Source organism: Peromyscus leucopus, chromosome 2 (genome assembly GCF_004664715.2).
Source record: "Peromyscus leucopus breed LL Stock chromosome 2, UCI_PerLeu_2.1, whole genome shotgun sequence".
NCBI classification, from domain to species: domain Eukaryota; kingdom Metazoa; phylum Chordata; class Mammalia; order Rodentia; family Cricetidae; genus Peromyscus; species Peromyscus leucopus.
The window spans coordinates 113,069,496-113,095,916 of NC_051064.1; the positions used below are offsets into that span (position 1 = coordinate 113,069,496).

The 26,421-nt window shown below is 37.1% G+C and overlaps 1 protein-coding gene across 1 annotated transcript in view; it reads left to right on the forward strand.

The window, feature by feature from the left end:
• Faf1 (Fas associated factor 1) overlaps nucleotides 1-26,421 on the forward strand; it is a 337,162-nt gene that overhangs the window by 223,358 nt on the left and 87,383 nt on the right. Inside the window, exon 14 of the mRNA XM_028888986.2 lies at nucleotides 25,042-25,178. Coding sequence (XP_028744819.1) covers nucleotides 25,042-25,178 — 137 coding nt within the window. The remainder of the gene's footprint in view (nucleotides 1-25,041; nucleotides 25,179-26,421) is intronic.

Sequence of the window (26,421 nt, forward strand, 5' to 3'; positions counted from 1 at the left end):
TCTTTAGTTCCTTTTATTTTACAATGACAAAAAATTGCAGTGTAGTTTCTTTTGAAAAACAGTGTTTGAGGGTTTTTTTATGACTAGCAATCAACAGCCATGTAATTGCTTTGTTATGTTTTACTAAAGAAGCCTGTTAAGTAGCACAACTTTGATACACTAGTAATAAGAGTTTGCAGGTTACAGAGACACCTGTGGTGACCAAAGCGACAGAAGCTGCTTATTAGAAAGAGCCAGTACAGCTGTGTCCTATTAACTCCTTATGACACTTAAAAAAATAAATAAAGGCTCTGTTTAACTATTTCACAGTGAATTGCGGGACTGACAATGAAGGATGATAGGCAGTTTCAATTCACATTTTAAAACCATGGTGTCTGTTATTAATTGTGATGGAAGTAAGAAATGATACTAAAGACTGAATATAGAAACATCTGGAAACTCAGCTTAATAAACATTGATAGAAACTACAAATGGACATTGCAATAAAAAATATTGTGCTTACTCAAAAAGCTATTTCTGTTCATATTACATATTAAAATGAATTTTAAATTTAGGTGTTCCATTTCTCTATATGAAAGTAGTAAATAGACTGCTATAGCTACTTTTGTTGAACAGTCTCATCCTTAGTTGAGGCAAATTGAAAAATACATATTTTATAAATGTAAGATTAAAATTCATTAAAATAGCATATCTCCCAAACAGCAAAAGATTTCCTTTGATCTATAAAACTGTGAGATAATTAGGTTGATTTATTTCCACATATTTCTTGTTACTTATCATAGATTCATTTAAAGAAAATTGTTTAATTGGACTTTCTGCTGCATGATCCTTCTTGGATATTTTATATCACATTTATCCAAAGATGTTTATCAGGAAACATAATTGCATCAGTCATTTGATTCTTTTAACTGGGACTGGTAAATGTCTAACTTGCATTCTCAATTCAGTTAAATACTGCTTGTACTAATATTTAGTGATCACTGGGCTGCATTTTAAAAGGGGTTCAGACATCAGTTGTGTATTACTAGTGAACTGAATTGAGACATTGACATATGCAAAGACAAAGTGCTTTCCCCAGGAAGTAGATTCATGCTGTATGTCTCCTTCTGAGATTTATATCTGCCTGCCCACCTGTCCGTCTTCTTTCCTGCCTTCCTATCTTCCTGCTTTCCTGCCTTCTAGCTACTTTGCACAGACTGACCTCGAACTTGGTATGTGGTGCTGAGGGTTGAACCCAGAGCTTCAAACAACACTTGGCAAGCAGGCTACCAATTGAGGCCAGCCCTAAACTGTGATTTCTTTAGAATAGATATAGAATATTTGGAAATAAATTCATAGTAGTTTTTCTGGTCTCACATGTAGCTGTCCTATTTGGACAAATCATACGAATGTAGAGAATCCTAAACCTGTGAACTCTTTGGACTAGGTGCTTCCTTGGTAGCTTCCTGGGACTAAAAGTGATGTTACACCTCTGGATATTGATGTCCAAGATGATAATGAACTTGCTGATCAAATACTTTATTACTTAGGAAATATTATAATTAAGCCCCATAGAAGAGTCAATCCTCCAGTCACAATTTACTATGAACCTTAGATTATGTAGAGGGTAAGTGAAGGTTATTTATTAAGCTAAGTGAACGCTTTGGTTTTTACTGATATGAGGAACGCTTACTAATATAAATTAAATTTCCTAATTTTTCTGCCCTTCACACCACCATGTCTAGCTAAGAAGTGAAATATTAAACATTCTATAAGATCTTTTGTGTTGATTTGGATTTCTCTGGTCTAATAACTGATGCAAATAACTGCCCAAGTTGAATAAATAGGTAGACCACTCCATGTCATTATAAAATGAATTGTGATAAATTCTATATTGATCATTGAACATTCCAAATCTAAACTGAGTAACTAAACTTTAGTAGTATTGATTAATGTCTACCTTCTCCCTTATTAATAGTGATGTCCTAGAAAATTTGTTTTATTAAGCAAAATACCTTTTAAATTTTTGAGAAAGAAATTTAGTAAGTATTTAACCAATAAATACCTATATCCAATTCCATCTAATGTTGCTTATAATTTCAGGGACTCTTACTTAAATGTGCTTTCTTAGTTAGAAAAGTTTGTAGTATTGTTGGCTGTAGTCTAGTTGGATTTGTAGAATCATTCTTTCTTACAGAAATAAGCAGAAAGCCCTTGGTAATCTTCAGAAGTGCTAGATGATATAATTTCTTAACTGTCCATTTGACCAGTATTCCTGATAGAAATATAAGATATACCTATAAGTGAAAGAATTAAAAAGGACCAGATGATACTAAACAAGAAAATTTTATGCATAAGTTCCAGACAGATCTAAAAATCTTTTATTAAATTTATTTTATGTGCTTGGATAGTTTCCCTACATATATCTGAACCAAAGGTGTGTCTGGTGGCAATGGAAGTTCGAAGAGAGTGTTGGATCACTTGGAAGTGGAGTGATGGATGATTGTGAGACACCATTTGGGTGCTGGGAATCAAATGTGGGTCCTCTGTAAGAGCAACACTTGCTCCTAACCACTGAGCCATAGCTGCAGCCCCTAAGAAATAAGTTAAAAAAAATGTGTATTCCTGTGTGTTTATTCACAGGAGTAAATACCCACTGAGTGTTTAATATGAATCAGAATTGATGCTAAGAAACTGAAGATGAAATGTTGACCAACATACCATGTAGCTGGAGTTTTCCTGCCTGGCCCACAGTCAGGATGAATCTCTGTCACCCACCAGTCCCACAGCCACTCAGACCCAATCAAGTAAACACAGAGACTTATATTGCTTATAAACTGTATGGCTGTGGCAGGCTTCTTGCTAACTGTTCTTATAGCTTAAATTAATCCATTTCCATAAATCTATACCTTGCCACGTGGCTCATGGCTTACCGGCGTCTTCACATGCGGCTTGTCATGGCAGCAGCTGGCAGTGTCTCCTTCCGCCTTCCTGTTCTTTCTTTTCTCCTCTCTGTTAGTCCCGCCTATACTTCCTGCCTAGCCACTGACCAATCAGTGTTTTATTTATTGACCAATCAGAGTAATTTGACATACAGACCATCCCACAGCAATACCATATCATCCCTCAAAACATAGTTAATATGATAGATGTAATAAGTAATTTCTAACATAAAATGTGTACAAAGGACTTAAAAGTGAATTTTATTGTGAGTTGCTGTACCTCAGTAGGTCACAGAAGGATTTGAATGAGATGATACACAAGAAGATAAAATAAAATCCCAAATTTTACTCATTCGATTTAAAGATAGGCATGTTAGTAGCATTCCTAGCCTATTGGCTTGCAGATTTACCAAAGTGTACTACTATTTAAAACATCATAATTAAATATTTGGAATGGAGTCAGTGGCTGAGATAATTGTAGACATAGAGATGGAGCTACCAGCTAATATAAACGTGGATGGTATGAACCAGGCTGAGAATTAACTTCACCCATCTGGGATAGACAGATCTAGAAAAGTTTTATTGGTGACTTAATCCAATATTGACATATGCTTAGTCAGTAGATCAGAAATTAATTGTCTCTTTAGATGTGTAACAACAGAAAAATATCATGGAGTCAGCTAATAAAAAAAACTTTTTAGTATTCTTAGTGAATTAATGCTTGGCTGTGGAAGAATGATTACTTAAAATTTAAAATAGATGTCGCCATCAAGAAGTTTTACATGTCCCCACCCCATTCCTGTTGCCTCAGTGTGAGTTAATGCACTTTCTATATGTTCCCATAATATCCCTAGGCTTTCTAGTATTTATTCTGTTATGTGGTGTTTCCTGATAGATTGTCATCCCCCTGGGGTGCTGGGTCTATAATCTCATTGCTTTGCACGATGCCTTTTGAAAAGTAAGTACTATATTGGTTATAAGTAAAGAGTCTCCTGTAGGTTTGTTAAGAAATAATGAGTTAGAATAATGCTGCTGTGTCTATAATTGTATCATCTTCCCTTGATGTCATTCATAGGAATAATAAAACTAAAGTCTTCCTTTCCTTACAAAATGAACAATAACAACAAAAATGCCCTAACTTAACACTGTTTTCTACTGGCCCCAGAATGTCATACACTATGCTCCTATGCCGCATGTGCCCCTGGGCCATCTGGCAAAAGACTTGACTCCCAACCTAGATGAATTCATCTAGTGGTTCCAGAATTTTTTTCCTCATCTTTTACCAAGTCTCTGATACCCCAGAAGCAATTGGGCATTCAAAATGGAGCATTCTGAGATTGCACTGAACCTCCTGCAGTGATGATAGCATTAATGAACGTAAAAATCTATAGGACAAGAGTGATGGACTGTCCATATGGTGAGATACATCCTAGGGCCAAGTACATTTCATTTGATCCCTACCCAATTACCATAAATAATATTATATAAAGCACCAGCACAGTAAGTATTAGTTTTTCTTGCTTCTGTTAAATCTATTTGGATACCTATTTGGTACATGGGAATAGTGGCATGAAGGACATCCACTTTGAGTAAGTTCTAGACTGAAGTTGCTTCACTAAGGATGATCACATCACAACTGTGGCACAGGCAAAGCACAGTATTAACCAGGAATCTGTGTCGATTAATGTTTCTCTTTTTCTCATCAGGAGTACTCGAAATGCAAGTGTAGATGCTGGTGTACAAAATCTCATAATAGCAAACTCAAATCAAACACTGAGCTTGACTAGGGTAGTACCAACTAAATAGTCTGACAGCTATGAATATTGAACAATTGCTTACATAGGTTTTTGCACAAAGGAGTAAATCAGGCATTGTATACTATATTCTAAAGAGTGTTGAAAGTAACTACAAAAAGTTACCTAGGAATTTCTTATAGTTCCAGGTTATACGTACAGCAATATAACACATACAGCAATGTATTAAATTTTGTATGCACAGTTGATACAAGTGTTCATAGACTTGATTCCATTGCCTGTGGATATTAGCTTTTGAACTTCCGCCCTCGGCTTTGGTATTTTAAGTTCATGCGAACTTCCGCTGTTACGATGACAGGTACTTGTTAGCCTTAATACTCAGGTGATAGTTTTCCACATTACTTAATCTTGGCAAGAGTTAATTGACTTAAAGCACTTATCATCAGTGGGTTGTCTTCATCTGTATTTTCCATCTCAGTAATTAGTCATATTCACAGTGGCTTATCCTTAATTCCAAACTCCTCGGCGGTTCATGCCTGGCTGAAGCCTAACTGACGATGTTACTCTAACTCTATACTTCCATTTAATCCAACAAATATGGCCCAGGTGCAAGGACTGCGTGAAAGACAAGAGGAGTGTTAATTTCCAGCTGGTTCCCTAGGAACAAATAAGGATTCTGCAGAGCTGTCTCATAAAACAGATGAATGTGTTGTGGTCTGGGTACTAAGACTTCCAGAGAGATGTCATGCCGGACTTCCATATAATTTTCCTTAAACAGCTTTATTCCCTTTGTGCAACATTTTCCTTCCAGTACTTTTAAAGGAAGTGTATTGCCATCCTAAACATCCCAGGTCAAGGACTTAATTAATGCTTTAAAATAAAGGTTCCAAAACACCAGGAGAGTTTGTCATTTTCTCCCTGGTTTGTTTTGTGAAGAGGGAGGAGAGAAGGTGAGGAGGAACCCCTCCTGTTCCATGATTACATCCTGCCCACTCATTTTCTCCTTTTCTCCTCTGCTTTTGATTTTTAGTGGCGGTCTTAACAGAATGTCAAGATCAATTTGCAGCATGGTTTAACTCAAGGTTTGCGTTCTGCCAGCAGCAATTGTCCCTGCAAACAATGCCGTGTGTTCTTGTAACTTCAGAAGCTTTTAGAAGGATCATGGCAAGGGCAGCATCTAATGACTTTATTAGTGTAGGGTTTCAAAATGGGCTCCGTAATTGTTCATATCTCTTTGTCAGCAAGTCATAATTACTGCTCAGCATTGCCCAGGAGTGCACTTGTGAGTAGTTTCTTAGTAGTACTGAAGGGAAGGGAAAGGGGCAGTGGGTGAAAGGTGATGGCCTCGTACTATTAACAGTAAGCCATTATCTATGTAGATGATGGTTAAACCATGTGCAGTACATTCTTTACTCTGTAAGAATTTATTATCTTTTAAAATATCCTTTGAAATAATTTAAAATTACCAGTTTACAAGCCGTTCTTAATTCCATTTTCAATACTTCCCACACCAATTCCTGGTCCTGCAATTACAACTGCCTGATGGTACATGATTGTATTGGACTAAAAACATTTGTGGTAGGAAAGCCCATCTGTCCTCCATATTGATCTAGTTAATAATATTCAGGGAGTGTACATTTAACTCATAGTTGTCAATGGGCAGTCTATATGAGAATTTTTGCTAGAAAAGAACAGTATAAAAACAATACTATTGAAATGCCAGTATAAAAGCATATCACTAAATTTAAAAGTTTTGTATCAAATCCTGCTTTTGTCATGCAACTTATTACTCAGTTGTTCTGTGTGTTCTTTCTCTTAAGTATTATGTGCTTTGAATGTTTTAGACATACAGAATTGAAAGCATCTTCACCTTTTCAAGATGCATGAAGTCTAAGTGTGACACCAAGCTTTGTCACCTTTGTGATCTGTGGTTAAATCTTTTTCTGATTCTTTGACTCCTTCTAGTGTACTTCTGTATCGCTGTCCATATGTATATGCTTACATATAGTCACCTCTAGTGGCTTACAATCTTATATTTGAGGATATATAGTCATAAAATATTACTGTCAGTTACTTGACCCACTGTTTATATAGATTTCAAAACATGAATCACCAACTGAAACAAATTTGAAAGACATTTAAAATTTAGTGTTTTAAAATACATATATCCCACCATGTTCTTTGCTTTCCTTCTTGCTTGAAGTTGAAAATGTATGAATTCTTTTCATAACTTCTCTGTCATTGTTAAACTTTGTTGCTGTTGTTAAATTTATTTTTAATAAGTTTTTATTTTTGAAATTATATTTACATGATCTTCCCTTTCCTCCTTCCAATTCTTCTGTATACACCTTCTCTTGTTTTGTCTCTAATTCATGACCTCTTTTTCTTTATTGTTATAAACACACACACACACACACATATACACACACACACACATTCCTAAGCACATAAATACAACTTGCTCATGTTATCTATGTGTATAGATCTCAGGGATGACCATTGATATTGAAGTCATCACAACTGATCAAAATACAAAGAACAAGAAATTGTGTGGTCCTCATCCCTAAGCTGCGATATCTACAGCATAATTCCTGCACCTAAGGCTCAAGCATCATTAAAGAAGAGGTTGTGAATGATTGTAAGAGCCAAAAGAAAATTAAGTTTTTGTCTCCTAGAAATGTCAGAGGCTACATCCATGAAACCTTTTTTTTTTTTTTTTTTTTTTTTTTTTTTAAGACGGGGTCTTACTGTGTAACCCTTACAGGCCAGGAACTTGCTATATACATCACCTGGTGCTCCTGGAACTCACCGAGATCTACCTGCCTCTGCCTCCTGAGTGCTGAGATTAAATGCTTGTGCTACCACACCTGCTTTTGTTATTAATCTACTTTTATTTATAGTTGTTTTTAAAGGGTTTTTATGAATCATAGGTTCTATATCATTTAAATGAGTAGTACATGTCTCCTCTTCTATAAATGCTGGTAACAAGTCAACCAAAGTTATAAAAGAGCCATGTTAATTCAACCATATAAAATTATGTGGAAACTGGTTTCTCTGATGTTTTGTGCAGTGTTTGCTTGTCAGTCTGTATAGACAAATATTAATGACTAACAATTTTAATGACCTAAATTACCAAATAGTACCCTTACCTACAGAAAAATTCTAATGCTCTGGAATGTGTTTAGGTAACTCATTTATGGAACAATTTTCTTTCCTCCAACACATGCCTGTATTTCTGAAATTGTTAACATTAGAATACCAGGAGAAAAGTGATAGATTTTTATTGTTTACTTTTTTAAAAGTTTCCTACTGCTTTTATCTGCTTTGCATCAGTCTATAGTCACAGTTTAGAGAATCCTGAAGAGATTATTTTCCTTTCCTTGGCATAGTCTCAGCATTAAACTGGTGTTTTGTTTATAAGACAGCGTTTCACTATGTGGTCCTAGCTGTCTTGGAGCTCACTGTGTATACTGGCTTGTCTCAGTGCAAACTCACAGAAGTTCTCCTTTCTCTGCCTCCTGAGCGCTGAGATCTAAGGTATACACTCCCACACCTGACCTAAAGTAGTCTTCTTTTATCTCTACTGAATTTATGCACACCAAGATTTCTTTGACCTGGGTGAGATATGTATTCATACTCTTGATTTACTAAACACATTACGCTGCACTCTAATCTCCCTCCCAGTTGCTTAAGAAAACAGAAGCCAACAAAAAGACAAATAATCCTGTTTTTCCGTCCTTGCAGTCTCATTTTAAATGTTTCCTGCCCAGAAAGGTCTTACAAACCTATCTGTAAAAGGCCTTCCTTCCCAGCATTTTCTTTCATAGCACCCTTATTTCCACATTAAGCCATTACTTATGGACATTTTCACATTTATTCTCTAGCTCTTCCACTATAGTATAAACTTAATAAGGGCCAGTGGTCTATCATTTTTTTTTTCCACTTTTTATCTTATTGTGCTGCTCAGTATTATTTGTTGGATGTTCTAAGAGTATAGGATGATTAAGATTATGGATGAGTTTTGAGGTTAATCCGACCAAATTCAAATTCTGACTATGCTATTAGGTAACTATACAGACCTTGAGCAACTTGTGTAAACCTTCATTATGATGCAGTTTCCATATTGTAAAGTGGAGATTAAACCATACACCTCAGAGTTGTTATTAGAATTAAATGAAATGATAAATTTAAAAGTCTAGCATAATAGTAAACAAAATAGCATGGTACTGGCATAGAAACAGACATACAAATTAATTGAGTATAATAGAAGACTGAGATACAAACCCACAAAACTGGGCCTATGGGATGGTGCAGTGGGTAAAGGCATTTGATATGCAAACCTGGAATCAGAAGTTCAATTTGCAGAATCTACATAAAAGTAGGAGAGAATCAACCCTACAAACTTGTCCTCTGATTCCCACACATGTGTATTCCACACATACCCACCACCACCATGCATGCACTAATAATAATAATAATAATAATAATAATAATAATAATAATAATTTTGACTAATACAAGCAGTCACCTGATTATTGACAAAGATGCCAAAATTACTAGAGAAATATTGTCCCTTCAAAAAATGGTGTGAGAAAACTGGATATCCACATGTAAAGAATGAAACTAGATCGTTATCTCTACCCTGTACAGTAATCTACTCCAAATGGATCAAGAAGACCTTAATGTAAGACATGAAACTCTGAAACTCAGAGGTAAAACACTTCAAACTACAGACATGGACAAGGACTCTCAATGAGACTCAAGTAGCTCAGGAAATAAGGAAATAAATCAACACACGTGAAATGTAAAAACTTCTATACAGAAAAGGAAACATTATTCTAGTGAAGAGACAAATTTATTTTCCTATAAGACAAACTTATAGGAGAAAATTTTGCCAGCTTCACATCTGCCAGAGGATTAATGGCTATACTGCACAAAGAACAGAGGACAGACACTAAACAACACATAAACACCCCAGTCAATAAGTGGGACAATAAATAGTTATCAAAAATGGCATAGAAATGTCTAGTAAACATATGAGGGCCAGTGGGATGGCTCATCAGGTAGAGGATACTTGCAGCATAAGCCTGGTGACCTGAAGTTGGAAGGAAAGCTGACTCCATTGTGTCCTCTGACCTTCACAAATTACCATAAGCTAAGCACCTGAAAACAGTCTGTTTATTATCTCACACATTGAGCAGCTAAGAACAGTGGTATATGGTATAGGTTCAGAAAGTCATTCAGTAAGCAATCCACACAGCATGGCATGCACGCACACATGCACATGCGCACTCACTAAGGAAGGAAGGAAGGAAGGAAGGAAGGAAGGAAGGAAGGAAGGAAGGAAGGAAGGAAGGAAGGAAGGAAGGAAGGAAGGAAGGAGGAAATATAGTAAGAAAAATGTCTAACTTTACTACCCATCAGAGAAATGGAAATTGAAAATACATTAAGATTTCTTGGCCAGGCGTTGGTGGCGCACGCCTTTAATCCCAGCACTTGGGAGGCAGAGGCAGGCGGATCTCTGTGAGTTCGAGGCCAGCCTGGGCTACCAAGTGAGCTCCAGGAAAGGCGCAAAGCTACACAGAGAAACCCTGTCTCGAAAAACCAAAAAAAAAAAAAAAAAAAAAAAAAAAGATTTCTTCCTATTCAAGTCAGAATGACAGTAATTGAGAAAACAAGAAATGCTGACCATGATATGAACAAAAGCGAAACCATCTATATTGTTGCTAGAGATATAAACTAGCCTAGGCACTATGAATATGAGTATGGAGTTTTCTCAGATATCTGAATAGATGCCACCATATGGCTTTTTATCAGCAGACTCCAAGTCAGCTCTTCATGGGGTTGGTGTCACATCAGTGTCTGTGACAGCACTTTTTGCTATAACAGAGTTATATAACCCACCTAGGTTTCCAACATCAAAGGAGTGCATAAAGAAAAAGGGCATTGTATATACAATGGAAGTTTTTTCAGCCTTAAAAAGAACAGTTATGTTGCTTGCAGGAAATTGGAAGCAACTAGAGGTAATCATATTGAGTGAGATAAGCCACTCTCAGAAAGACAAATAACATGTTTTTTCTCTTTTGTGATTCCTAGCTTTAATATACATATATAAAAATTGTGTATTATAGGACATGGTAGTAGAAGTGAAACTGGAGAACAAAGGGAGTTAACAGGAAGTAGGGGCAGGAAGGAGGACTATGAGGGTATAGGGAAACATGCTCAATATGAAACCTTTTTAAATTACAATGAATTTTAAATAATTTTTAAATGCCTTAGGCCAGTGAGATGCTTAATAGGTGGTGTCCCTGTTCTGGAACTGATTCCACACCACATGCACCCCAAAATAAATAATTTTAAATGCCTGGTATATAGTGCTTAGTGCATTTGGTTATATGTGTGTGTGTGTGTGTGTGTGTGTGTGTGTGTGTGTGTGTGTGTGTGTGTGTGTGTTTGATTTTTCTCTCATACATGAAAATGTTCAGAGGACAAAGGCAAGTAGTTAAGTGTTTGAGACCACTCTCCCCAGTGATAGATGAACTTACTCAGCTTAGCCTGTGTTTCTGAATCTTATCCTAAACGATCCCTTAAAGCTTCTCCTTGTTTTCTCCTCTTGAAGTCCAGATTGTCCAAGCTTAGCATGCTCATGGTCTTGGCAGTCTACTAGCATTCATACATCATTCCTATAAGCCTCTGTTCTAGACTTTACAGGGAACTGAGAGTGAGTCTGCTGTATTACTTTTAAAAGTCAAGCTACTTACACATTTCAAATTATAGTTATTTCTTTATCACCCCTTTACTATCCTAGTTATTCTATACATTTTTTTTATCTCCTCAAAATATTAATTAATAAGCATTCACTATTCGCCAAGATGCTAGCTTATATTGGGAAGACATTCTTGCCCCTTTATTTTCTCTTCTCTATGTATCTTTTTTTGTCATTTACAGTTTTCCTGCTTTAAAAAAATGAATGTAATTGTTATATTAAATACAGTGTTAAAATAAATCAGATGAAAACCAGCCAACAACGGTAAATAGATGAATATTTATAAACACTTAGGTTCACTTAACTTTTCTAGTACAATACCAAATTCTGCTCAATAATTCTAGCAGTGAATGTCCTGTGTATGGAATCCTAACAATGCCTCTCCAGATTTCCTGACATTAAATTCAAGGATGAATTTTATTGAATAACTTTCTATTTGAAAATCAGTAAGGATAGTAATAGACAGCTGTTTTCTACTGTTGTTTTGTAAAAGACTAATTGTTTCAAATGAAAATTTAAAATATTAACCCCCTGTAGAAAATAGAGGTTTTTAAATTAATTCTTTTTTCAGTAATGATAATTCTTTAGGGAGCTTAGGTAAGATGGTCCCTAAATAATTTTTGATGATGTAGCACACATGGCAGATATAGACTGTAGAGAGATTCTGCATTGTTGACATGCCTGTTCACTCTTGTCAAGCATCAGCTGTCTCAAGTGATGTAAACCCTTACAAACTGCTGGGTTGCACTGGATTATTGATTGAAAGGTTTGATGATTGACTGAAGAAGTGCTAATACTTTGCAGTGTTCATCTTGTATACTGTAAAGACTTTCTTCCTGTGTGTAGAGTCTTAACTTTCCTACATTTCTTATCCATTAGAGTGATGTTGCTTTTCACATATGAAATTATGTATAAATTTCATATATTTATTCTAAGAGAAACTAACCAGTCCTGGAATAAAGAATGCTGAAATGTTTTATATAATAAAATCATAACATCTCCAAATCTGGCAGTTGAACAAAAAAAAAAAAACGAGCATGGGAGATACAGGTACAGTTTCAGTTGTCTACTCACAGGTGGACATTGTCTTATGGCTGGAAGTTATACAATAGGAAACTTATTTTAGGAAGTGTATCTTTAATTGGTGAGGAAGGGAAGCTGGCTTTGACTCTGAAGCACATAAAGGAAAGAGGGAAGTAGTACTGATAATCTAAGACTAATTCTGAAATTAGGTGTCATTGTCTTCCTTATATAGATGAGAAAGTAGATGCTCACAGAAAGTTGTCCAAAGAGACACTTAATAAGTGACAGTGTCAAGCTTGTCTGTCTTCATTGTCTTTGATTTTCCCATAAGACACTGCTACATGTAATAGAATACCGTAATTTTTGGATATTTTGCAGCTTTCCTAAGTCAGTGGGTGATTTTTAAAAATGTAAATTTACAAAAACTACATAGTTTGCTAAAAAAAAAATCAGAAAAGGAAGTTTAGAATCACAAACTTGTCAGTCAACACCTACTCATTTTCATGGTCCTACTAAAGGTAGAAACTCAGGGGAACACTGAAAACCATTGTAATTTATACTCTTTTTAAATTAAACAGATTTCAAAAATCGTTCGAATACAAGAAGGCTATATTTCTAACCTTGTCATAGTACAGATAAAGGTTACTGAGGCATGAATTGGCCCATCTATCTACTAAATACATGTTAAGCATTAGTCATTATGAACAGAAGTAGATAAAAAGTAGATTTATTTCCTAGTAGGTGTCTATGAGCACCACCTTGCACTGTAAATTTTATTCTCTCATTCTCTGTATTTTCCCCTTAGCACATAATCTAAATTATTAAATACAAGCCCCAATCATAGACCAGACTACTGTTTGGAGACTTTGATTAGTAAAAGCCAAAATATTCTCAGTGTCCTTAAGACAAAAATTGTTATGTCATATATCCACTAGGCCTTTGTTTATTGACTAGTGAAGAACAATACAAAGAAGAAATGTTATGTAGAATTTAATGTTCACCCACTCTCTTCTGTAGCCCCTGGAAAAGAAGTCTTCTCTACATTGTGGGAGAAGAAATCGAATTATTCTATTACTCCTTTCAACTAAGATTCTGTGATTTACATTATAAGAAAAATTAAGCTTCTCTCTTACTACAGATATGCAGTACTTTTTTCTTTCTTCCTTTCCTTTCTTTTCTTTTTTTGTATAGAGTGTGGGGTGGGTGTGGAGGGAGTTGAGACATGATTTCTCTGTGTAGCCCTGGCTGTCCTGGAACTCACTTTGTAGATCAGGTTGGCCTTGAACTCAGACATCTACTTGCCTCTATCTCCTGATTAAAAGCATGTGTTACCATACCCAGCTTAGATAAGAGGTACTTATTGCAAATGTCTGGGAAAGAAAAGTGTTTGATTTCACAATACTTTTGTATTGGGGAATATTTGCATAGACAACCAATTGAGTTGTCTAAGAATCCAAGATAGTCAAAAATCTAGAATTTTTTTGAGTTGCCTACACTACAGGTTTTGTATTTTTTAGATTACGTATTTTTAGATTGCTCCAGCTAAAAATGGTAAGAAAAAACTGATTACCAACTTAAAAAATTATTGTTCCCCTCCAAAAAAAATTACAAATCAGTCCTCCATAGCTTAACTACTCCCCAGTTATTAAACTGTCAGGTCTCAAAGCCTTTTTTTACCAAGATTTGGTTTATAAATAACAGCGACTGAGAAGTTACAGTTTGGGGGTAAGAAAATAGGGGTATTACAATTTCCTAGGATATGGGAGGTCTATATTCATTCCCTAACACCACCAAACAATAAAAAAAAAAATTATATAGGGTTTTGCGTGTGTGTGTGTTTTATTTTTAAATTCTGGCTAGCAATTTATTGACACAACAGAAAGTTTAAGCTTCAAATAAATATGAAATGCTTTTTTTTTCTTCAGTTTAGTCCTCCACAAATCACATCCTGTTTTCTTAAAATTGCCTGTAGTCTGCCTTCATGTTTAAAATGTCTTCAGTGTGCTTAAAAAGCATTATACCAACCTTTTAGAAAATAATTTTATAATATGTATCAATAATCATTAATATTAGCATACTCTTGCCCAATAAGCATGCTTCACAGACTTTTTCTTAAGTAAATACTTGAGGATATTTAATATATGCTTTTGTAGTGATTAAAACTGAGAATACATACCTAGTTCAGAACTGTCAGAAACACAGTAAGACTTATGTCAACTCAGTGGACTATTATTCAGCCATCTCAAATGTCAGTATATTACTATGATAAAATTTGAGTAGTAATCATTATTATGCCATTATCAACCTGGAGTGTTTAATTTTGTACACTGATAATTTTCCATGCAAACATATCTATTAATCAAATGCCCAGATATAAAAGTCATAATTTGAGGGTATATATATATATATATATACTTGTAATTTTTAATATATACTGCCACATTCCCAGTGATAGAGATGTTACCAGTTCCTTTGATATTACCTGTGAGTAGAAGTGACTGTTTCCTTAATCTTTACTAATCTGACAGTTGAAAAAAATGGTGCTTAGAATAGCTTTAAATGAGATTTAGCTCAGGGCTAGAGAATTGGCTCAGTGGTAAGAGCATTTGTTGCAATTTCAGAGGTTCAATTCCCAGCATCCCCATGGTGGCTGATATCCTTTTGTAACTCCAGTACCAGGATATATGACACCCTCTTCTGACCTCTGTGGGGACCAGGCACACACATGGTGCACAGACATATACATTCAGATAAACACTGATACCCATAAAATAATAAAATAAATAAATCTTTAAAAATAAAAAATAAATCGGATTTAGCTCATTATGAGTTATTTTGAGCCCCATCACATATGTCTTAGACTTAGCTGCTTCTGTAAACTTATCTTTCTTTTTTATTAAGAGATTTTTTTATTCATTCCACATACCCACCACAGATCTCCCCCTCATCCCTCCTCCTGCCCCCACCCCCACCCCCTGCCATCTCTCCTAGTCCACTCTCCACCCCCTCCTCCAAAAAGGTGTGGCCTTCCATGGGGTATTAGCAAAGCCTGGCACTTTCAGCTAAGGCAAGTCTAAGCCCCTCCACCTGCATCAAGGCTGTGCAAGGTGTCCCACCATAGGCAATGGGCTTCAAAGCCAGTTCATACACCAGGGATAGATCCTATTCCTATTGTCAGGGGTCCCCTAAAACAGACCAAGCTACAGAACTGTTTTGCCCATGCAGAGGGCCCAGTCTAGTCCCATGCAGGCTCCACAGCTGACAGTCCAGAGTTCCTGAGTTTCTACTGGGTAAGCTTATCTTTTACTTAATAGTTTGTAAAAGTTCTTTGTATATTAAGCCTTGTAATATGGTTTGAAATTCAGAGGACTTTTTTCATTTATTTCTTGACTTTTATTATAATAGTTTTTACCATATAGTCACAGCCATCTATCTTGACTTTATGGTTTGTTTTACTCTAGCCATACTTACCTACGTGTGAACTTTGATTAAATTTTTTTTAGAATTTCATGCATAAGTACTAAATTTACATAATTTTCACCCCTCCTTCCTCCCTCCAATTCTTCCCATATCTTCCTTTCTACTACTCAAGTTCATGACCTCTGTTTCTATAGTTACTTTTGTTTTACTTACTTACTTACATGCACGCTCGCTCGCACGCACGCATGCACAAAGACCACCTCCTTTAGTGTTGTTTTTATTATGTACTTGTATTCAATACTGAGTACTTGGGATTGGATAACCTGTCAGGTGATGTGTCTCTGGAGAAGACTGATTCTCCTCTCAGCAGCCACTGATTGCCTATAACTCTTCATCTGGGGTACGGCCTTGTATATGTTCCTGTCCACATTGGTGTGTTGTTATTATGCAGGTCTTGTGTCAGCAACCATATTGCTGTGATTTCATGAGTGCAGAATCCCTGACTTGTCTAGAAAACGTTATCTAACAGCAGGTGTCTGACTCTTACACTCTTTCTTCCACCCCCTCTTCCTTAATGATCCCTGAGCCTTACGTATAGGGGTTGCATTATAGACGTACTTTTGGGGCTAGGCACCCAATTCTCTGCATTTTAACCAATTGGAGATTTCTGTAAAATTCTCTGTCTTTTACAAAAAGGAGGTTCTTTGATAGGGGTGAGAGCTCTGCTTATCTGAGTATAAAGATAAGTATTCAGAATGCATTTAGGAATTACATTCTTTTAAGAGAATGGCAGTAGTGGGTTCTCATCTAAGTTGGCTAGCTACAGGTGTCTGGTAGGTTTATATTACTGGGTGTGAAATCCCTCCTGTGGAATGGCTTTAGATCCAATCAGACAGTTGTTTGTGGCCTCCAAAGTTATAGTGGGGCACTGTTGTCATTATTGGAGATAGCCTGCCAGACCTGTAATTGTAATTTATAGGTTTTGCAACTATGAACTATTTTAGAACTGTTGGTTGCTTTTCTCCTTTGGCAGCTTGCATAGCACTTCTGGATACTATGGGAATTAGTCCTCAAGGAGGCTTCCATCTTCATTGCAGCTTGATTATTCCAGGTCCTGTGTCTGAAGTATGTGGTGTCTTCAGGAGTAGGCTCTTACCTGCAGGTTTTTGCAGGCAACCAAAGGAATGGTAGTAGACTCTATTGCCTGGAGTTTGTTGGAATCCCCTGCCTAACACCTCAAAGTGAGCTTTCCTAAGCCTGACACTAGGGTTTTTGTAAGAAAGTCTGTGGTTCTTGGGGAGCATTATCACCTTGTGTGGCATAACTCCATGTAAACTCTTTGCATGTGGTGATATTGTGTTCCCCCCAAATATTGTGCACCCTAATAAACTTATCTGGGGTCAGAGAACAGAATAGCCACTACATATAGAGGCCAGAAAATGGTGGCACACACGCCTTTAATCCTAGCATTCCAGAGGCAGAGATCCGCCTAGATCTCTCTGAGTTCCAGGCCACATGTGTCCAGAGTCTACTGGACACATGCCAACAAGCTAGGTCTTACAGCAGATCAACTTTTGGTTTTCTGAGAATTCTCCACACTGATTTCCATAGTTGATTCAGACCTAGGATCAACATCCTTAGCAATCAGGAAATGCAAATTAAGACTATTTTGTGATTTCATTTTGCCTCACTCAGGATAGTTAAAATTAAGAAAACAAGTGACGACAAACACTGATGAGGATTCTAGGAAAGGAATCCTGATTTGCTGTTGGTGGTTTTGTAAACCCATGGGGCCACTATGGAAATCAGTGTGGAGAATTCCCAGAAAACCAAAAGTTGATCTGCTGTAAGACCTAGCTTGTTGGCATGTGTCCAGGAGACTTTGTATCCTACTCCATAAATACTTTTTTAGCCATTTCAATGATACTCTATTCACAATAGCTAGGAAATGGAAACAATCTAGCTGTCCTTCAGCTGATGAATGGATAATGAAAACGCCATACATGCATACATTGATATTCGATTTAGCTGTAAAGCAAAAGGAAATGGTGAAAATTTCAGGCAACTGAATGGAACTGCGAACTATACTGAATGAGGTAACCAAGGCCCTTGTTACCTTCTCTTCAGTTTCAATGTCTCTGTATTTGCTGTTCTCTGCCTGCTGTTGACTTCATCTTTCAACTCTTTTGAGTCTTTGATCAAATGTCTACTTTCCAGTGAGGTCTTCCCTAAATATTTCATTTTGTATTATAATCTCCCACTCGTTTTGTTTTCTGTCTATGAAAATGTCTCATGGACTTGTAAGATACTTGCTTATGTGTGCCACATGAGGTTGGAGCTCACCAATACTAACGAAACTAGTAGTGATAAATCCCAAAGTCTAGGGTCTCAAGTGGGCGCCCCAAGAACCCAGACTCCTCAAGGGGGATATCAGGGCGGGAGTGGACTCAAGGGGGATATCAGGGCGGGAGTGGAGTTTACACAAAGGTCACAGTGGTCCTTCTTGGAACACTTGCAACTATCCCAGTCACAGTTGAGCGCATCTCTTAATAGAAATCTCTTTACATTGTTACATTGTGGCAGGTGTGATTGAGTAATGATTGAGTCAGGTTGCCCTTGGAACTACTTTTCTTTTTAGTTCCTTATTCTCCTGGGGCTTGGGGGTGTAAGCCTGAAGGGTTAGGGTCTTTCAGTAGGAATGAACATTTTCTGAGTGCTTACCTAAGGAAATAGGATATGATTCAGTGAAGCTGCATTATCCAAAACATTTCTGAGATAACCTCTTTAAGAACTGCCTTCAGAGACAACCAAAAGCCTTAAAGGGAAAACATTTTGGTTTCTTAAAAAATGTGGACATCACGTGGGATGAGACGTCTATTAAAGAGGCTGTTTCTTGTGCCTCATCCCAGCTCTGTTGGGTCAGAATCTCTGGGGAAGCTTGCCTTTTAAAGAAACTTCCTGGGGCACTGGAAGTTGAGGATCACTGCTTATATCATCTCTGCAGCTTTGCTCTGTACTTACTTACCTAACTCAGTGTGGACCAAAGACCTATGACTACAAAACTCAAAGCCACCTCAGAGGGCAGGGGTGTTATCCCAGCAATGCTGAAGAACATTTCCCAAAGAAACTCCAGAAAAGAGCTGGATAATGGAATGGGAGGTAGACTTACAGGAATAACACTGTAGTCAGAAGCATAACTCTTTGGCTGGCCTGTTTTTGGTGTGCCTGACAAATCACACTTCGAGTTAATAGAGTTTCACTATATTTTTCTGTTAAGAGGAAAGGGCAAGGAAAGAAGAATTAATTATGTGTTGGTGAGATTGGGTGTGGCCTCAAAGTTCTTTGATCTTATCTTCTGTTCTTTCTATCCATCTTTGAACACTGAACAAACCCTGAACGTGTTTGTGTGTGTGTGTGTGTGTGTGTGTGTGTGTGTGTGTGTGTGTGTGTGTGTGTGTGTGTTAACCAAATGGCTTATCCTTAGTAGAAAGATACCTTGGATCTTTTTTAAAGGGAACAGCTTTCTTAAACCAAAGAGGCTTCAAAAGAAATGGATGAGCAGCTGAAGCGAAAACATGGTATATAAAGGCTTGACTCAAAATATTGAGTAATATTAGAACAGACCCATTAGGTTAGACACAGTTTTCATCTGCTGAGTAACCTCTCATTAAAGATGTGGTTCATGGGGCTGCTAAATGTGTGTATATATCAACATTTGTGCATGTGCATGGGGAGACTAGAGGTTAACGTCAGATACTCCTCAGGAGTTTTACCTTGTTTTGTGAAGCATGGTTTTTCCTAGAGATGTGAATTTGCTGTTTACGTTAGGCTGGCTGGCCTGAGAGACATCTACCTCCTTGGATTAGGATTACAAATACTGCCACCGTTGATTGAACTCAGATCTTCATAATGTATGACAAGCACTTTACTGACTGAGCGGTCTGCCCTGCTCTGCTCTTTCATTTTCTGAATGACAGTAAAACCATTAACTGCTTTTGTTTAGTTAACAATTCATTGATTTATCTTATTGCGCAAAAAGATTTTTAGCATTGGTGTGAACATTACCATTTTAATCATGAAATTGATGATGAAAATGTTAAATAGAGGATGGCTTCATTGGTAAAGGCAGTTGCCACCAACCTAAGGGCTTGAGTTTCATCCCCAGGATCCATGAGGTGGAAGAGAACTGACTCCAGCAAGGTTTCCTCTTATTTCCACGTGTATGGACAGACAGACACACACACACAACAGTTTTTTTCAATGTTAAATATCATTAAGCATTTAAGAGTAACAAAATAAGTACCAGTTTGAGGGCCTCCTATATACTGAATTGTTGAATGTCTTCTATATCTTATTCCATTTCCTCCTTGTAAGAAGATTGATCCCACTCATGTCCAGGCTGGGACCCCAAGAAAGACACGGAGAAATGGATGAGATCTACATGAACAGCCTGGACATGAGTGGGAGCAATGAAGGGCAAGGGTCGAGGGAAAGAGAGCGGGAGATCCTAGCTGGATCAAGAAAAGAGAGGGAGAACAAGGAATAGGAGACCATGGTAAATGAAGACCACATGAGAAAAGGAAGAAACAAACAGCTAAAGAGGCCCACAGAAATCCACAAAGATACCCCCACAAAAGACTGCTGGCAATGGTCGAGAGACAGCCGGGACTGACCTACTCGTGATGGGATGGCCAAACACCCTAATAGTTGTGCCATAAACCCCATCCAAGGACTGAGGAATCTGGATGCAGACATCCACGGCTAGGCCCCTGGTGGAGCACTGGGAGTCTAATTAGCGAGAAAGAGGAGGGTTTATATGAGCGAGAATTGTTGAAACCAAGGTTGGATAAAGCACAGGGACAAATAACCAAATGAATGGAAACACATGAACTATGAACCAAGGCTGAGGGGCCCCCAACTGGATCAGGCCCTCTGAAGAGGTGAGACAGTCGATTGGCTTGATCTGTTTGGGAAGCATCTAGGCAGTGGTACCAGGTCCTGGGCTCGTTGCATGAGTTAGCTGTTTGAAACCTGGGATTTATGCAGGGATGCTTGGCTCAATCTGGGAGGAGGGGACTGGACCTGCCTGGACTGAGTCTATCAGGTCAATCCCAGTCCTCGGGGGAGACCTTGATCTGGAGAAGGTGGGAATGGGGGGTAGGCTGGGGGGAAGGGGAGGGGGGCAGCAAGGGAGAGAACAAGGGAATCAGTGGCTATTATGTAGAACTGAATAGTATTGTAAAATAAATAAGTAAATTAAAAAAAAGATTGATATGTTAAAAGATAGGTTCACTCTACTTTATCTTGGAGTCTCCTTTAAACTTGTGGAAATCACATTGAAAAATTATAATCACCTTAAATAGGATAGTGATGGTATTGTGACCTCCATTTTTTTTAAAAATCAAAAATAGTGCCTGTCATACATATTCAGCAAAAAGTAAGTTTACAGAATTTAATCTCCTTGGGCCCAGTGTGGTGGCACACACTTGAAATCCCTGCCCTTGCAAGCTAGAAGAGGAAGGATCAGGAGTCTGACAGCAGCCTGGGATGCATGAGAACCTATCTGCTGTGGGATGCTCTGTATGTCCTGTGGGAGCCCGTTCTCGGGTTCCTCTTGGCTTTACCCAGCAGGTCTGCATAGAGGATGATTAGGACCACAGGCCTGAGTGCAGGTGTCTGAGATGGTCTGCACTTGGGTGTGCTGGGTCTGTATGTCAAATTGCTCTGATTGGTCAATAAATAAAACCTGATTGGCCGTGGCTAGGCAGGAAGTATAGGCGGGACTAACAGAGGAGAAATAAAAGAACAGGAAGGCAGGAGACTGCCTGGAGCCGCCGCTAGGACAAGGAAAATGTAAAGTATCGGTAAGCCACGAGCCACATGGCAAGGTATAGATTTGTGGAAATGGATTAATTTAAGCTATAAGAACAGTTAGCAAGAAGCCTGCCACGGCCATACAGTTTGTAAGCAAAATAAGTCTCTGTGTTTACTTGGTTGGGTCTGAGCGGCTGTGGGACTGGCGGGTGACAAAGATTTGTCCTGTCTGTGGGCAAGGCAGGAAAACTCTAGCTACACCTATCTAAAAAATTAAAGAGGAGAGGAGGTTTTTCATCTTTTCCCCACTAAATAGGTAGGTGCCATATAATGGAGTACAATTTTATGTAAGTCAGTGAGTCGTGTAATTATGACTTTGACTGAAAGAAACTAAAGTAGTTCATGCTCTGAATTAAAATAAGACTATTTTTTTTGTATCTGACGTACTAATAATCCTGATTTCCATTGGCAAGATAGAAAAGATCTATACTTTATATACTGAAAAATGAATAGTTAGTACATGCTAACCATCTGCCGTTCTGCTTATTTTCCTTTCCAAACTTGAAATTGAAACTATTTGACCTCATCTTCCCTCTCTTTGGTTTTCCAACAGTTCTGATAGACTTAGTAGCTATAAACTTGATTGCAGCTTTTGTCATTTTCTCAGTCTGTCTTTCTGTCTCCCCTCTCTTATTTCCTTATTTATCCCCTTAGATGTTATCACTTTTGGTCTTTCCCAAATTGTCATTTTAGATTTTGTTTTCAGGGAGTTGATTTGGCATAACTTTTTTAAAACTTTATTTTGGAGGTGTGTGTGTGTGGGCAGGTGTGTATGCCCACTTGAGCACTGAGAGGATCTTGGCATCTTGCTCTGTCAACCCTTGCCTTATTCCATTGAGACAGGATGTCTCACTGAACCTGGCTCTAGGCTGGAGGACAGTAAGCCCTATCAATCTTCTGGTTTCCACCTGCTTAGTGCTGAGGTCACTGGTATGTGGCCACCCCTGACTTTTATTTTTTCATCATGCATACTGGGAATCTAAACTCAGGTGCTTATGCCCTTTCCCACTGAGCCACCTCTCCAGCCCTCACAATTATTCATTCCCTTCTTCAAATATTTCAGTGATTGATAGGTCATTGGTTTACTTAAATCCTCTACAGTTAAAAAAGAAGAGATTTCCCAGTATTGCATAACGGTTATTGTTTCCCACTTTGGGGTAGAAATTACTGGAATCTAATGGTTGTAGCAACCATTTATTTATTTCTTCATGACATCTGACTGAAGAATATAGAGTGAGTTGCAGTTGGGTTGAGAATTTTAGCCCTCCCCACCAGGTGTTGTGGAATATTTTTAACTGTTCAAAGGGAACAAAATACCACAAATAAGTGGGGGTTTTTTGTTTTTTTTTTTTTTTTAAATATTACCAAAAAAAAGTACCTATTCCCTTAAAACAACTTACTTTTCCCATGTCTGTTTTTCTGGTTTTGGGCTATTTTGAGCTAATGTGATCTTCCCTTCCTACCTTTTCCCTTCCCTTCTCCCTTCCTCCCATTCCCCTCCCTCATGTCTCCCTCTCTCTTTCTGTATCCTTCTTTCTACCCTTTCAATAGCTTACTCTTTTCCTTCCTTTCTTCCTTCCTTTCAAGGAACCAGGGGGCATCCTGTTTAGCTAGAAAGGCCAGTGCTGTGATGGCATCTACTGTGTGATAGCCACTCAATCCATTGGTGTGAAAGCAACAAGGACTTATTTTCTCCCTTTTGTAGGAAATAGCATTCCAACTGTTTTTTGACATCTTTTATTTTAGAGGTTACCAATGATCAGCTCAGGGTCAAGTCTGCTTTCAAATATTTTAGTAAGACATAGAAAGAAAAATGAGACCCTAACTTGCTAGTCTACTAATCTACACATCCCTGTTGATGAGTTAAAGCTTTATGAGTGTGAAATTTGGTATGTAAGCTTAATCTGCTTGAGAACCTTTTATCCCATAATAGTTGTGGAATGTGAAGATTTGAATTTTCATAGGGGCACTGATATTTCTTGGCTGACAATGGATTTCTTAAGGCCTTGTCATTTCAAATTGCCATGAGGTCTGGTTATTGCACTAACCGTGTATATGAACCGGCCTCCCAATGAACTTACTGCAGTGGTGCTAACTTGTCTTGACACTCTGGCTGACAGTCCTAGTTGCCCTTAACAAGATCTACTTTCTGTAGTCACAGCACAGGTTTTACAAAAGATTCAGCCTAAATTTCTGAAATGAATTTCTATTGACAGAAAATGTACTGGCTTTAAAAATTAAGAGGTTTGATTCTGTTTTGAATTGGTTATCAAATGAATCTGAGCACATGACATTTTAATACCGTTTGTCTTTTCAAATAGATTTACCGTCTAATGCATGTGACGACAGGACTTTGCTCATCAGCTAGAACATACATTTCAGAGGAGTTGTTACCTAAAATATTATCATAAGGCATAAGAAAACACACGATTTAAGTTGCCTTTCATGAACATAATTAAGAATTAATAAGCTAGTACCAGTGGCTAGTCTCCAGAATTTCCACTGTTTTGCCTTTTGTGACCTGTGTTATTAAAAGTCCATTATTTTTACAGACTTTATTAAATTGGATCTTATTAAAGCATTCTATATTTGCATTTGGTCTTTCATAATTCATTATTATTATGACATTTACTTTTTACCATCAGATCTGAAAACATATCATAAGCTACCCTTTTCTCTTGAAAGAAATGCTAATTTCAAACAGTCCTCTAATAGAAGAGAAAAGCTTTATCAGTTTTTTCATTTATTCCAGATCGTGTTAAGAATACTAATGCTAGACTTCAGTATGCTAATATCTCTGAGCTTTTTTGGCCAAAAGCTTAGAATTGTTGTTTTTGTTCCACACTAAGTACAAACTAGAAGACCTACTACTTCTAGAAGAGACCCAACATTCCAGCCTTGTACTTGATTTTAAGTACTTAGGAAAATGTTGCTAAATCTATTTTTAAATTATGTTAGTCAGTTTACCTTTTTACTACACTATATTGTTTATCGTAGTTAAGAAATTCTCTCCTGGATATTCTTTTGTTTTTTCAGAATTTAAGTAGTACATCTTGCACTATTTGAGAATTCAGAAGAATCCCATGCTGTCATCCCTTGACAGCAATTAGGGTGTGCTTTCTTCTTTTCTATATGACAACCATTAAAGATTTAGTTGAAAACTCAACATAGTAAAATGTTCCATACTGATGTAAGTCAGGCTATATAATCTTTACATGAATGTTAATGGCTTCTCAGATCTACTAATTTGTTTGAAACTTACTTTGGTTTTGTTTTGTTTCAGATTTCTGACCATGTGCAATAGACACTTTGGCAGTGTTATTGCACAGACCATTCGGACTCAAAAAACAGATCAGTTTCCACTTTTCCTGATTATCATGGGAAAGCGGTCATCTAATGAAGTGTTAAATGTGATACAAGGTAAAGTACATGTCACAATGGTAATAAAGTTTTATATATGTTCATCATTTTTCCCTATAAAGCTGACAATATTTCTTGCTATTGATAAATGTCTTTACATTTTAAAATTTAAAACATCCTGAAGAGCATCTTCAGGTAATATGAAAAAAAAAAGCAAATATGCTGTGTTTAAAAATCTATCAGAAATAGCTTAATAGAATTGCATACCTCATTGGACATAGAACAGTTAAGTTAATGTTCAGAAATGCTTAATTCCCTAAAACTAGCAGTTAGGTTATAGTCATTTGTCTAATATCACATTTATTTCTTTTGATTTATAGCTGTAATATTGAAAGAATTACTTTAATTATCTAGAAAATCCAGTGAAAACTATACATTGCAAATTGAATTTTTCATATGTCAATTGTTCCACCTTATTTGTGTGACTTCATCCTAAGATACAACCCTGAGGCAAAAAGCTGTGGAATTCCTATAAATTTAATCATAGTTTACATTTTCCTGTACATGTAACCATACTTTACATTGTTTCTTTAAAAAAAAAAAAAAAAAAAAAAAAGGTGAATGAATGGTTTTATTGTTGTTACTAACACATCCAAAAGCTAGAGTAAAAAATTTGCTGTATACATGGGAAATCTTAAATAAAAACAGTACATCTGCTCTGTGCTGCCAGGAAAAAGATTTTTCAAGTACTACAAGCTAAAGCTTGAGTCTAGGGTACTTCATTTCTGCCCCATTTAAGTCTGATAGGGGAGGGGGATTTGTGCATTCCAGTGCCTTTAAAGCCTAAACAAAACAAGAGCTCAGGTATTTTGTTTTCTTTATAAGCAGAGCATTTAGTTTCCAGAGCATAGTTTCCTAGGCAGTCTTTAAAAAAGACCTGCTGAGAGGGAGCTGATTCCCATGGGGTGAGTAGAAAGTGAAGACATTTCTTTCTTGTTTTCTTCATCAGAGGCAATATTGTGATAGCTTGTGTTTTGCAAACCGTGTACTCCAGAAGCCCTGATTTTAGGAAATCTTCAAAGTCATAAATATTGTCATTATTATAATAGATGAGAATTTTGTTTTACTTTACGTTGTTTTTGTAGATTAGTTGTGTTTGTCCCTTTTTACTATGTTAACACACTAGTGGCTCAAAAGCCCTGATTTCTAAAGCTGTTTTCATCTTAGTGTGAGTCAGGCCTCTGACATGAACATCTTCTGTTAGTCACGTCCTTCATTGCCATGCATAACAATTAGAAAAGGA